This window comes from Artemia franciscana, chromosome 9, assembly GCF_032884065.1.
Source record: "Artemia franciscana chromosome 9, ASM3288406v1, whole genome shotgun sequence".
In the NCBI taxonomy this organism is placed as follows: domain Eukaryota; kingdom Metazoa; phylum Arthropoda; class Branchiopoda; order Anostraca; family Artemiidae; genus Artemia; species Artemia franciscana.
Window position 1 is genome coordinate 22,050,730 of NC_088871.1, and position 13,729 is coordinate 22,064,458.

At 36.6% G+C, this 13,729-nt stretch overlaps 1 protein-coding gene across 1 annotated transcript in view; it reads right to left on the reverse strand.

The window, feature by feature from the left end:
* The window catches only part of LOC136031148 (protein timeless homolog), a 117,136-nt gene that overhangs the window by 15,717 nt on the left and 87,690 nt on the right, over positions 1-13,729 (reverse strand). The window contains exons 15-17 of the mRNA XM_065710470.1: positions 11,527-11,672; positions 8,311-8,494; positions 2,662-2,767 (exon numbers count right to left, since the gene is read on the reverse strand). Of these exons, the coding sequence (XP_065566542.1) occupies positions 2,662-2,767; positions 8,311-8,494; positions 11,527-11,672 (436 nt within the window). The remainder of the gene's footprint in view (positions 1-2,661; positions 2,768-8,310; positions 8,495-11,526; positions 11,673-13,729) is intronic.

Genomic DNA, 13,729 nt, shown 5'->3' on the forward strand with positions numbered 1-13,729 from the left:
CGCACCAACCCACTCGGCCAGGACGGCCAGGATGCATGTTGTAGCAAAGAAATATTCCAATACTAAAAAAGAAATACAATAAAGGCAAAAAGAGAATTCGTTGACAATCTAAAGTTAGCTATTTACCTTCGACCGTAAATTTTCTATACTTTCAACAACAAAAAACAGATAGTCATCTCTGTTTTATGTTCAGTTTTAGATTTAATGTATGAATACAACTTTCAAAATTGACACATGCAGTAAATCCTGATGTGTGGTTGAAAACAAGAGCTAAGAGCTCATATGGCACTTGTGACGAGGTCGGAAGAGCCGAGAGCTCATATGGTACGAGGTCGGAAGAGCCAAGAGCTCATTTGGACGAGGTCGGAAGAGCCAAGAGCCAAGAGCTCATTTGGCACTTGTGAGAAGGTCAGAACCTAAAGTTAAACTTTATAGCACAAGATCCTTCTAAATATCAAATTTCATTAAGATCTGGTCACCCTTTCGTAAGTTACAAATACCTCAATTTTCAAAATTACCTCCCCCCTCCCAATTCCACCAAAGAGAGCAGATCCGGTCCAGTTATGTCAGTCACGTATCTTAGACAGGTTTCTATTCTTCCCATCCAGTTTCATCCTGATCTCACCGCTTTAAGTATTTTCTAAGATTTCCGGTCCCCCCAACTGCCCCCCCCCCAATTACGTTTGATCCGGTTGAGATTTAAAATAAGATATCAGAGTTACGAGGTCCTTCTAAATATGAAGTTTCATGAAGATCCGATCACTCCTTCGTAAGTTAAAAATACGTTATTTTTCTTATTTTTCAGAATTACCCCCCCCCCCCCGCAATTGAGCGGATCCGTTCCAATTATGTAAATTACGTATGCAAGACTTTTGCTTATTTTTCCAACCAAGTTTCATCCCAATCCTTCCAATCTAAGGGTTTCCCATCATTTTAGGTCTCCCCACCCCAAACTTCCCCCAATGTCACCAGATCCGGTCAGGATTTAAAATAAGAGCTTTGAGCCACGATATCCTTCTAAAAATCAAATTTCATGGAGATCCAATCACCCATTCGTAAGTTAAAAATACCTCATTTTTTCTAATTTTTCAGAATTAACCCCCCCCCCCCCCAACTACCCAAAAGAGAGCGGATCCGTTCCGTTTATGTCAATCATCTATCTAGGACTTGTGTTTATTTTTCCCACCATGTTTCATCCCGATCCCTCCACTCTAAGTGTTTTCCAAGTTTTAGGTTTCCCCCTCCCAACTCCCCGCCCCCATCACCAGATCCGGTCGGGATTTAAAATAAGAGCTCTAAGACACGATATCCTTCTAAACATCAAATTTCATTGAGATCCGATCACCCGTTCGTAAGTTGAAAATACCTCATTTTTCTAATTTTTAAGACTTACTCCCCCCCTCCCAACTACCCCAAAGAGAGCAAATAAGTTCCGATTATGTCAATCATGTATCTGGGACTTGCGCTTATTTTTCCCATCAAGTTTCATCCCGATCCCTCTACTCTAAGTGTTTTCCAAGATTTTAGGTTTCCCCCCTCCAACTCCCCCCAATGTCATCAGACCCAGTCGGGATTTAAAATAAGAGCTCTGAGACACAATATCATTCCAAACATCAAATTTCATTAAGATTCAATCACCCGCTCATAAGTTAAAAATACTTCATTTTTTCTATTTTTCCGAATTAACCGGCCCCTTCTCCCCCCCCCCCCCCAGATGGTCAAATCGGGAAAACGACTATTTCTAATTTAATCTGGTCCGGTCCCTGATACGCTTGCCAAATTTCATCGTCCTAGCTTACCTGGAAGTGCCTAAAGTAGCAAAACCGGGACTTTAGGTTTTCCCCCTCCAACTCCCGCCAATGTCATCAGATCCGGTCGGGATTAAAAATAAGAGCTCTAAGACACAATATCATTCCAAACATGAAATTTCATTAAGATCCAAATACCCGCTGATAAGTTAAAAATACTTCATTTTTTCTATTTTTTGCGAATTAACCGGGCCCCCACTCCCCCCCAGATGGTCAAATCGGGAAAACGACTATTTCTAATTTAATCTGGTCCGGTCCCTGATACGCTTGCCAAATTTCATCGTCCTAGCTTACCTGGAAGTGCCTAAAGTAGCAAAACCGGGACCGACAGACAGACCGACAGACAGACCGACAGACAGACCGACAGACAGACCGACAGACCGACAGAATTGGCGACTGCTATATGTCACTTGGTTAATACCAAGTGCCATAAAAATGCTAGAAAATTGTCACCTCTGGAAACAGCTAAACAGTTTAAACTTTCAAACGTCAATCTAGCTTTTTAAAAAAATAAGATTAACAAAGATCGTCCTTGTTGACCCACTATCTAGGGTCAACCAAAAAACAGGTCGCCCCCCAAAGGGTTGGGCGAATGTCATAAGGAAAGATTTAGGAGAAACTGGAACTCCTGGGTATGTTGTAAAGAGAGGAACTTTGAACAGGTTGAAAAAGAGGAGTGTGCGTAACAGTGATGGCCTCAGGTGGCTTGGTGCTGCAGTGAGTTGTTAGTAGTAAATCTGACAATCCAATATTCATATGAATGATGCAAACAACCCCCCCCCCCCCACACCCAAGAAATCACACACGAAAATACAAATAGCATACATTAAGCAAAGGGTTTAAAGCTATTTACCTTGAGAATCAATAAACTTTTGAACCAAATCTCTCAATTCAATGATTTCATTTTCTGTCCACTCATTCCGTGGTTGTATATGACCTTTCGACCTCTTTCTTAGTTCCTAGAATTGCCACAGTCTGAGAAATTCAAACATAAAAGAACACAAAGACACTTTTAACAAAAAAAAAAAATTAATTTGCCTAAAATTCCAAATGGCATTGTCAGGTTTGAAATTTGGAGATACACTGTTTGACCAGAAATACATTACACTGCATATTTCAGAAGGTCGAATACAACTGCAGATGTTCTGGAAGCTATTTCATTGATCTTTGTATATAAAAAATCAAGCCATATAACTGGCATGCCAAGTTTGGTATTATTTTAGATAACAGGAGATAATTAAAATCCAATGTAGCAGATTTACGGTTTGTCATAGGCAGGTTGTCTTTTACTTTTACCCACGATATCAGATTCACGAAAATATACTGGGAGGGGGGCAAGGATTTATTTGAATCACTATTTTATGATAATGAACAAGAGCTAAGAGCTCATATGGCACTTGTGACGAGGCTGGACGAGCCAAGAGGCAAGAGCTCATATGATATGAGCTCTAGCAAAATTCTAAGAATCAATAGATTAATTTAAAAGGAAAACCGGAGGCATAATGCCGGTCGAGATTTAAAATAAGAGCTCTGAGTCACGAGGTCCTTCTAAATATAAAAATCCATTAAGATCCGATCACCCAATAATAAGTTGCAAATCCCTCATTTTTCTACTTTTTCCTCTCCCTTCAGCCCTCAGATAGTCTAATCGGGGAAAACGACTTTATCAAGTCAATTTGTGCAGCTCCCGGACAAGCCTATCAATTCCCATCATCCTAGCACGTCCAGAAGCACCAAACTCGCCAAAGCACTGAACCCCACCCCCTAGCTCCCCCAAAGAGAGTGGATTCAGTACGGTTACGTCAATCAAGTATCTACGACATTTGTTTATTTTACCCACCAAGTTTCCTCCCGATTTCTCTACTCTAAGCGTTTTCCAAGATTTCCAGTTTCCCCCTCGAACTCCCCTTAATGTCAACAGATCTGGTCGAGATTTGAAGTAAGAGCTCTCAGGCATGAGTTCCTTTTAAATATCAAATTTCATTAAGATCCGATCGCCCGTTCTTAAGCTAAAAATTCCTCCATTTTTTTTAATGTTTCCAAATCACCCCCTCAGCTCCTCCCAAGTGAACAGATCCGTTCCAATTATGTCAATCACGTATCTATAACTTGTGCTTATTCTTCCCACCAAGTTTCATCCCGATCTCTCCACTCTAAGCGTTTTCCAAGATTTCTGTCCCCCCCCTCCAACCCCCTATGTCCCCGGATCCGATTCGAATTGAAAATGGAGCATCTGAGACATAATATCCTTCTATATATCAAGTTTCATTAAGATCCGATCACCCATTCTTAAGATAAAGATACCTCAATTTTCACGTTTTCCAAGAATTCCGATTTCCCCTTCCAACTCCCCCCAAATGTCACCGGATCTGGTCGGGATTTGAAATAAGAGCTCTAAATCACAAGATACTTCTAAATATTAAATTTCATTAAGATCTCATCCCCCACTCGTAAGTTACAAACCCCTCATTTTCTCTAATTTTTCCGAATTAATCCCCCCTATCCCCAACTAAGCCAAAGAGGACGGATCCAGTCCAGTATTGTCAGTAACGTGTCTTAGACTTGTTTGTTTTCCTCCCACCAAGTTTCATCCTAATCTCTCCGCTTTAAGTGTTTTCCCAGATCCCCCCCCCCCCCAATGACGCTGGATCCTTTCGGGATTTAAAATGAGAGATCAGAGTTACGAGGTCCTTCTAAATGTGAAATTTCATTAAGATACGACCAATCTTTCGTAAGTTAAAAATACCTTTCGTAAATAAATTGTGAAAATTCGTAAATAAAAATAAATACGAATAAAAATTCGTAAATGATTCGTAATCATTCTTAAATAAAAATCTTTTCTATTTTTTCAGATTAACCCTCCCCCCCCCCCCCAACTCCTAAAAATAGAGCGGATCCGTTTCAGTTATGTCCATCACGTACCTAGGACTTCTGCTTATTTTCCCCACCAAGTTTCATCCCGATCCCTCCACTCTAAGCGTTTTCAAAGATTTTAGCCCCCCCCCCAACTCACCCATATGTCACCGGATCCAGAGCGGATCCGTTCCGTTTTTGTCAGTCATATATCTTGGACTTGTTTTTATTCTTTCCACCAAGTTTCATCCTGATCTCTCCGCTTTAAGTGTTTTCCAAGATTTCCATCCCCCCCCCCCCAAACTCCCCTCCTTAATCACTCTGGATCAGAACGGGATTTAAAGTAAGAGATCTGAGTTATGAGGTCCTTCTGAATATGAAATTTCATTAAGATCCGATCGCTCCTTCGTGAGTTAAAAATACCTCATTTTTTCTAATTTTTCAGAATTAACCATCCCCCCCAACTCCCCCAAACAGAGCAAATCGGTTCCGGTTATGTTAATCACGTATCCAGGACTTCTACTTATTTTCCCTCCAAGTTTCATCCCGATCCCTCCACTCTAAGCGTTTTCCAAGATTTTAGGTTCCTCCCCTCAAACTCCCCCCAATGTCCCCAGATCTGGTCGGGATTTAAAATCAGAGCTCTGAGACACGATATCCTTCCAAACATCAAATTTCATTAAGATCCCATCACCCGTTTGTAAGTTGAAAATACTTCTTTTTTCTATTTTTTCTGAATTAATCGGCCCCCCACTCCCCCCCCCGCCAGATGGTAAAATCGGGAAAACGACTAATTATAATTTAGTCTGGTCCTGCCCTGATACGCCTGCCAAATTTCATCGTCCTAGCTTACCTTGAAGTGCCTAAAGTAGTAAAACCGGGACGGACAGACAGACTGACAGGATTTGCCATCGCTATATGTCACTTCGTTAATACTAAGTGCAATAAAAATATATTTTAAAAATTTAGGCGGGGCAATTTGTGTTTTCCTTTCGATTTTTCTTTCCAATGATTACCCCAAGAGATATATCATTCAAAAGCTAGTGCGACATTGCTCCCCTCCCCCAAATTAGAGTCCCTACTTTTACACTTTAAGCGATGCTTATAGACCTTAAGCCCTTTGGTAGTTTTTTACCGATGAAACTCTTCGAAGGCAATGACTTTGAACTCGGAAATGTAATGCCCGCCCTGAAGCAAAGTTGTGAAAACAACAACTAAGCTTTATATACAGGTTCTTCTGGTCACTAAATTAGTACATTTCTACGCAAATCTAGACATGAGACAACTCAGTATATAAGACACACATTGCCCTTCTAAATATATTATCTCAACAAATAGATATGACTAAACTCCTTTTAGCAAAAGCATTTAGATTGTATTATTTTGATATTTAAAAGAGTTAGATTACAAAATCATATTTCACCAGAAATATTTGTTTGCAAGCTTAAGTTTTCCAAATTATTTTACCTAAACACTCAGCCATTATGTCTTGCATCAGTTACAAAATCATATACAGGCAGAAAGATGATTTATACATGTATTACATTCACTTTTGTTTGCTTTTTTATGCATCTTTAGCAGTGGCGGTTCTAAGCCAGGTAAAGGGGGTGGGGCAGCTGCCTCCCTGGTTTTACTGACACCAATCTCTTTTATTACATCCCTTTTATTATCCAATCCCTTTTATACCTTTGTGATATACCTTACCGCCCCCAACACGGATTAAAAGGACAAAAAGCGCTACTAATCTTTAGGCTTTCAAATACTAAGAGAAAAGCAGCATTTCAACGATAAATTTCATCCAATTTGAAAGCACTTCGTGACATAAAGGGATAAAATTGCATTTTCGGATTGGCTCCATTTTTAGAAGAGATATAAGCACTTCTTTACCTTTTGTAATTCTATCTTAACTACCGGCAGAAAACATATCTCGAAAAATTTGTATTTCACCGCATCTGAGAAAACTTAAAAATGTCTTTCACGTAAAGATTAGGCAAAATATTCCCGCTGCAGTAGCATATCGAACTTGATGATGATGTTTAACGTCATTTCATCAGCATTACAATCGGAAATCAGAAAAAATATTAACAGAGCTACCCATGAGCAAGATCGAAATATTCAATGCTTCAATTTCACATTGTTTTAAAATCCTAAATTAACATTTCAAGTTTTCTCTTTCAAGTGAGTCTGTGTGTTTTTTTTTCAGTCTGTCATTAAAAGAAGACATAAATGCAGGCATACTATCGATAAAAGAAAATCGAGCAGTTGCACTGTCGACGTACTCGGTCGTATCGGCAGAACTTTCAAATCGGACAAAGCTAATTTCTCCATCTACCTGTTCCTTTTTATAATCATAAAAACTCGTTGTTGTAGTTATTGGGTTGTATTTCACATGAATGCAAAGAATGTAAATGATTTCAAGTAAAAACAGGCAACTTCTTTTTAAACTTTTTTATTTCATATATTCATATCAAGAATTCACTGTCGTTGGTTTTTTTTTTTTTAAATCAGTGGCATGAACTTGAACAAGACAAAATAACTAAAAATTAAGGAAATAAAGTTCGAAAGAAATAGTCAGTAAACCCTTGTTTGAATTTAATTATTCGCAAAACGGAATTTATATGGCGTGAACAAATTTATACATATCATCTAAATAATCTGTATGTTCCAAAACAATGCGTAAAAAAAGTCCGAAGAGCAAAACATAGCCCACATGGTAATTAAATATATTGATTTTATATCAGGTTTGTTACATTCTACACGTTTATATATTAAGAGTAGTTTTCTCATCCCCTTTCCCCTCAAGGAGTGCCACTTTATGAAAATATAAAGGGGGAGGATTTTGTCTGATATTTTTTTAATAAAGACACAAAAAAGGTTTTTTTTTTAACCTAAGAAGGGGGCCAAAAAAAGGGGTGCAGTTTCCCTCAGCTCCCTTCATGTCTCACATATGCGCAGGTATGTTGCAATATTGAAAATATTTTTATATCCATTTTGATAAGTTTTTGAAAATTGTTTAGATGATCATGTGCTACGTTCTTCTCTATTCCTAAATTCGTTTAATATTAGTATGTTATCGATTGTTAACAAACTTATACATTTTCAATGAATATTATGCAGAACGAGTGTTTCAGCAGAAAAAGGCTGTTAAAACACTCCAAGAGAACAAGATAATTTTCAGTCAGTGGATGAAAATTTTCCTCGTTGTTGTTTATTCTTTTGTTTCTTCGTTTTTCATTCATCATCCAAAGGCACTGAAGTCTTAGAACCTATGAAGAAAGTGATTACTGCTGCAATAATTGTAAAGCTGTTGTTGCTACTTCAAAGTATGGGTAAAAAGACTTCTCAAACCCCTCTTTACATCCACATTAATGGGAAATGAGCATTTTCGAGTAAAAATCGCCAAATATTTATGAATGTTTCTTCTACTATTCTTGTTGAATAAGTAAAGATTCTATTTTGGCTTGATAGCAATGAAATGAACCTCCCAAAGGGCCACGTGAACCGCAATTTGAGCGCTACCACCGTGGTAACACTTATGAACAGTTGTTGGTGATTATAAAGACTCGTCTCTCGGGCTATCCCCCCACTAGAGAAAGAAAGAAAAAAGTACGAATAAATAAATGACCATAAGAGCAAATGTAAATTTCACCTTGATATCAACTCCCATTGATTTCAACTTCTTAGTTACTTGCCGATTGGATTTTGACTGATTGAGCAAAGCATTGCAGATCATATCAATGACGTCCCCTGTCTGATCTTTAAATTCGTCATATAGTTGTTGCAGTTCAAATTCCTCTTCTTCTGTCCAAACGGCAGATTTAGGTTTAGATCCTCTGCAACAGGCAAAGGATGAAAATACACTGTTAAAAACCAAGTAAAGTCATAATAAAAACGCAATTGACAAGAATACTAAAACACATTACTAAGAAATAACATAGGCATACATAACAAGATGAGTTAAAAATACATACCAAAGAATACGAATGCAGTTGCACACAGCATCAATTAACGTCAAAGAAACAATTTCCGGTACCATAATAGTGATTGAAGAAAGCGCATCAGCTTTCTACACACACACAATTTGAAAGCCTTTCATCGGTTAAATTTAGGCCACTACCAGTTAGCTTTTTCGCAATTACACAAAGATTTGATTATAGCCTCACCCTCTTTCCCACGCATAGACAAAAAAAAGAAACAGTACTAACCCTCCAAAAAACCTCACACTCTCTCCTTGACATAAATGGCGAAAAATGCTCTCTGAAATTTAGATGAAACTAACCTTTTCTTTACTTAATTTGGTAGTAGCTTTGAAATACTCCATGTGCACTTAGATTCTGAATCTCAAACTAATGGAATAAACTTTCATATTTAATTGCAATTGTTTTCTCTGTCTTACGGCCTTTTACGGATTTATTAACATTTACAACATTTTTTTTTGCCGCAACCTCTCTTAAGACATACCCCTTTCGTCCCTAGTAGAAGAATGATCCATTTATGTCAAAAATGGTCTAAATTTGGTATTTTTAACTAGCTTTCTTGTTTATCAGACCACTAATGTTAACGAACGGTAGGTAATGAATAACTCTTGTCAGTAATAAATTACCCTCTAAAGACTAGAATTTTGAATACAATTCATAGATTAAAGGAAGGTCTTTTAATGATGATTAAATAAAAAAACAAGTTTTTTCCACTGAAAGTAAGGAGCAACATTAAAACTCAAAACCAACAAAATGTATTCCAAATAAATACCTCTCATTCAGACTCAACAGCCCTTGCGTCTGAGCAGTCTCTCTTAAAGAACTGTGACAAAAAATTAAACTTTAGCGTAAAGAGCGAGGGCTGAGGAATGGAAAGCCCCCCCCCCATATATGGAATCGTTTCTGATCGTTTTATTGCTGCTCCTTACTTTAAGTTGATTTTTTTTGTATTTAATTTTGAATCGTTTTTTAAAATCATGCCAGGAACCACCACCCCCCTCCCATGTAAAACGATCCCCGAAGAATTGTCCCAGGGGAGTTTTCATCTCTACGGAGAATTCTCACCCTGGGCCCTCACTCCCCATCAAAAACTAGGCACTAGAACTTTTTATTCCTGTTCAAATGAGCCCTCTCCCGATCTTCTAGGACCATTGGTTTGATACAATCACCTCTGGGAAAAACAAAAAGAACGAATAGACACGCATCCGTGATTTTTCTTATCGTAAAAAAATTTAAAATTTCGCATTTTGTACTTAGAAACTTGAAACCTCTACAGTTCGGTCCTCTGATATGCATATCAGACGTGTAAGGCGTATCAGATATATCGTGTGATTTTCATTATAATCCCTTGACTTTTTGGCGGTGTTTTCCCGCTTTTTCGAAAATCGAACACATTTCTCATGCTCTTAGCTTTTGATGGGTATCGTTAAGCTTAACCAATTACAAGTAAGGCAATGTGGTCTTCAAAAATATCTAAATGAATTATATATATTTGGAATGACATAAAAAGTAAAAAGCCAATTCTTTTGATGCATCTATGTTATCAAAATTTTATTTTTTAAGTTTCGTTTACAATTTGGTCGAGTCACTTCTTACTTGATTCCATGCTCGTTTGGTTCCAAGACTACAAAATGAAGATTTTCAAATTGCGCATCGAAAGTTATTAGCACATTAGACAGTGTATATTCTGAAAAAAATTGGGGTCAACCTCGAAAAATGGTGCAAACTTGGTGAAAGTTACGTAATCGAATTCAGCATGTCTGATAGCCTTAGAGTTGGAGTTTAAGCAATTTATTTACCGAAAACAAAATTACTTATGTTTCGTGAGAAAAATACAGGATCCATGTTAATTTTTTTTTCAAGGGTTGTTGTATTTAAGCAGAAGTCTCATTTTCTTGGAAGAGGATTTAATCAAACGAAAATTAATGGTTATAGTGCCTTTTTTATGTAATGAGTAAGCAAGTAAGACCCCAAGCAAAATTATAAGATAACCAATCAGTTCGAAACTATAGAAAACACTTGAATATCCCCTACCCTCTTCTAAGAACAGGAACGGCTCACTTCGCCTCTAAAAATATAATTCCACACAAGTTTGTACACAATCAACGACCTAAATTTGAAATCATTTGAACGAGTTGAATCAGTTGAGGATTTGAGGCTTTAAAAATTGATGGACATTGTAGGATGGTCACATGCCATATTTTAAGGGAGAAAAGGAGGGAGTCATTGAATCTTTAAATAGGACGGGACGAGTAAAATAACCTTCAAAGTGCATCAATTTGCACTGATCTCTGGAATTTCTATTAGGAATCCATAGGATCAATTTCAAGAGAGCAGCAATCGCTTCTTTCCGTCAATAAACTGGCTCGATCAATGAATGACTGATTCGTATCTGTTTAGTACTCCCTTTTCGTATATCGCAGTATTTTAAAATACAAAATTTTAATATTGCATGTTATATCGAATTACTGGATAGCAATTGACAAAAGCAATAGCGCAATTTATTGGATAATAATATTAATTAATGTCTTATGTATTATAAATAATTTCTCTAAGTTATCTAGATCTATTACTGGATTACATGCAACTCTTCTTTGTAATTATCCTTCTAAATAATTACGAGATGTATGAATAATTAGCCGACTAAACAGATATGAGTTCTATGCTGAAGGCATTACTGTAAAAGATAAGAAATGGTTTATGTCGCTATTTTCATTCTAATTAAAGCTGGAGCTATCCTTCAAAAGGGCCAGATTCGTCAACGTATTCTGTAGCCAACAAGAGCCCAATTCAACTCGGTTTGGGGTTGTTATGTTGTTATATCTCTTTGCATGCAAAAAAAAGTTTTATTATTGTAAGTAAGGAAAAAAAAAACACAGAACACTTACTCTGACTTGGAAGAGCCATAGCCATGCTCAATTTCTATTGAATCTCTGTTAGTTTTCGGGAACAGGAGCTCCAAAAAAACTATCTTATTTGACTTTGAAACTTCAGTCAGTTTCCTCAAAATGAAGTTAGCAAATTGTCCAATTTCCTAAAATATTTAGGGTGAAATAAGTTACATGATAATTGTCCAATAACTCAACATTTCTGCAATTCTTATCGGTGGTGGTCTTTATACTCAGTGGCACAAATTCGCAAAATTGAGAGGGGAGGCGGGGAGGGGGTATAGATTTATTGCTCAAAACCTGGTGGAAAATTTATCTTTTTTCAATGAATTTCCCCCCTCCAAAAAATAACTCTTGTCAGAATGTAGGGACGGGGCGAAAAAATCTACGGGGCAACTGTTCCAACTCATGCCACTTTCTTACTTATTTATGCCACTGTTCTTACTTACTCCAATTTTACAATTTGTGATCGGTTTCTACATTAAAAGTACTCAGATAAAATGCTAAAATCGAATGGATCATTTGCCAAAGAAAAATAGCCCCCAATAACTCATAGAAAAACTGATTTAGCCATACTGTGAGGCCTGTAGAGTCTCAAAAAAAGAAACTAGCATAATTGCCTGTGCAATTTATTGTCAGATGACAACAAAGGTATTGTAATATTGAGTCAGCTTAAGATGAGAACATGCATTGTATGAATTTGTGCTAATATTTTACAGAACCAAAATTTTGTTCTGAGAGGGGGAATGATTTTCGCTTACGTTCTGTACTGTTTACTTAAATGTGTACAAATTTGTAGGAAACGGACCTTGCAACCAACAAAAGTAACAGATTCATAGTTTTCTAGTGCCTTTTTTCGTGAAAAAAACACAATGTATCGCAATCTTATTCAAAAAATGTGTGTATCCTTCATATATTTTTTTCGGTTAAGCATATTATACTAACTTTAAACCTTGCCAGTTAATTTTTTAGTATTTGAAGGAAACATCTTTTTTTTACTGTAAGACACATTCAGAGGAAAAAGAATTACAACTCCATAGCATCAACATCCATCCTTCCTTTTCCTTCTCAGAGAAGAGTAGAGGCCTAAAGAAAGGCAGTCTATTACCTTTTCTTTTGAAGGAAACAAAGTTTTCCTGACAAAAATAAAGAGCAAAGATAAGACTTGAAACGAACAAACATTACTGCTTCGTGGTTTATGCAACATATTTGTGAAAAACTGTTTCAAACAAACGGACTCGTGATATATCCCTGTATTTATAGAATTCTGAAAGGCTAGCACTTTACTGAAAACACAAAACTGATGTAACAAAAAGGGACATCCTGAACTAGCCTGCCCAAGATAAAATAAAAATCCATAAGGCCCTCAATAGTCTCTTACCGGTAATAAAATCAATAAACTTTATGACTAAAAAACTCAAAACTCAGTTTTTCAGAATTCTAAGAACATAGAAAAATATAACGAGCCAATTAGTTTGAAACAGTTTTTCAAAAATATGTGGCATTAACCACGAAGAAGTAATGTTTGTTTGCTTTATGTTTAAACTTTGCTCTTTACTTTCATCGAAAAAACTTGTTTTTTTAATTTATTTTTTCTACATTTTTTATGTTTTAAAACTATTGGCAATAAGCCTTACAAAAAAAATATTTTACAACTTAAGCGAAAGAAGCGGGGAAGGGATAATGTATTTTTGTAAGGGGCGACAGGGGCTTTTGACCAAACTCTAAGGGAAGTCCTTCTCCCTATGCGCAAGAATGTTTTACGTTGTTTATCATGAATATTAAGAATATTATGTTGTTTTTAGAAAGGTGTTTTCCATTCTTGAGCCACTCAGGCAAAGAAACTAGAGAATTTAATATGAGTTTTTGCAGAAAATAGGACATTAAATATAGGTTTAACTTCATATCTCTTAAGTTTGTGCGTAAGAAGAAGAAGAAGAAGAAAAAAAAAAAAAAAAAAAAAAAAAAAAAAAAAAAAAAAAAAAAAAAAAAAAAAAAACTGGAGATTTGTCACAGAGTACATGTGGTATTTATCCTTGGCATCTTTGGGGATTTGCAAATACAAAATTCAATTGCTCATGATACTGTTCAAAACTTAAGGCTTTTTACTGCTCGTTTCAACTATAAGTCTCAAAAAGCACGATAAAATCATCAATGACTTTGACTTGAATCTTTTAATATCTCTCTACAATTTGCCTACGTG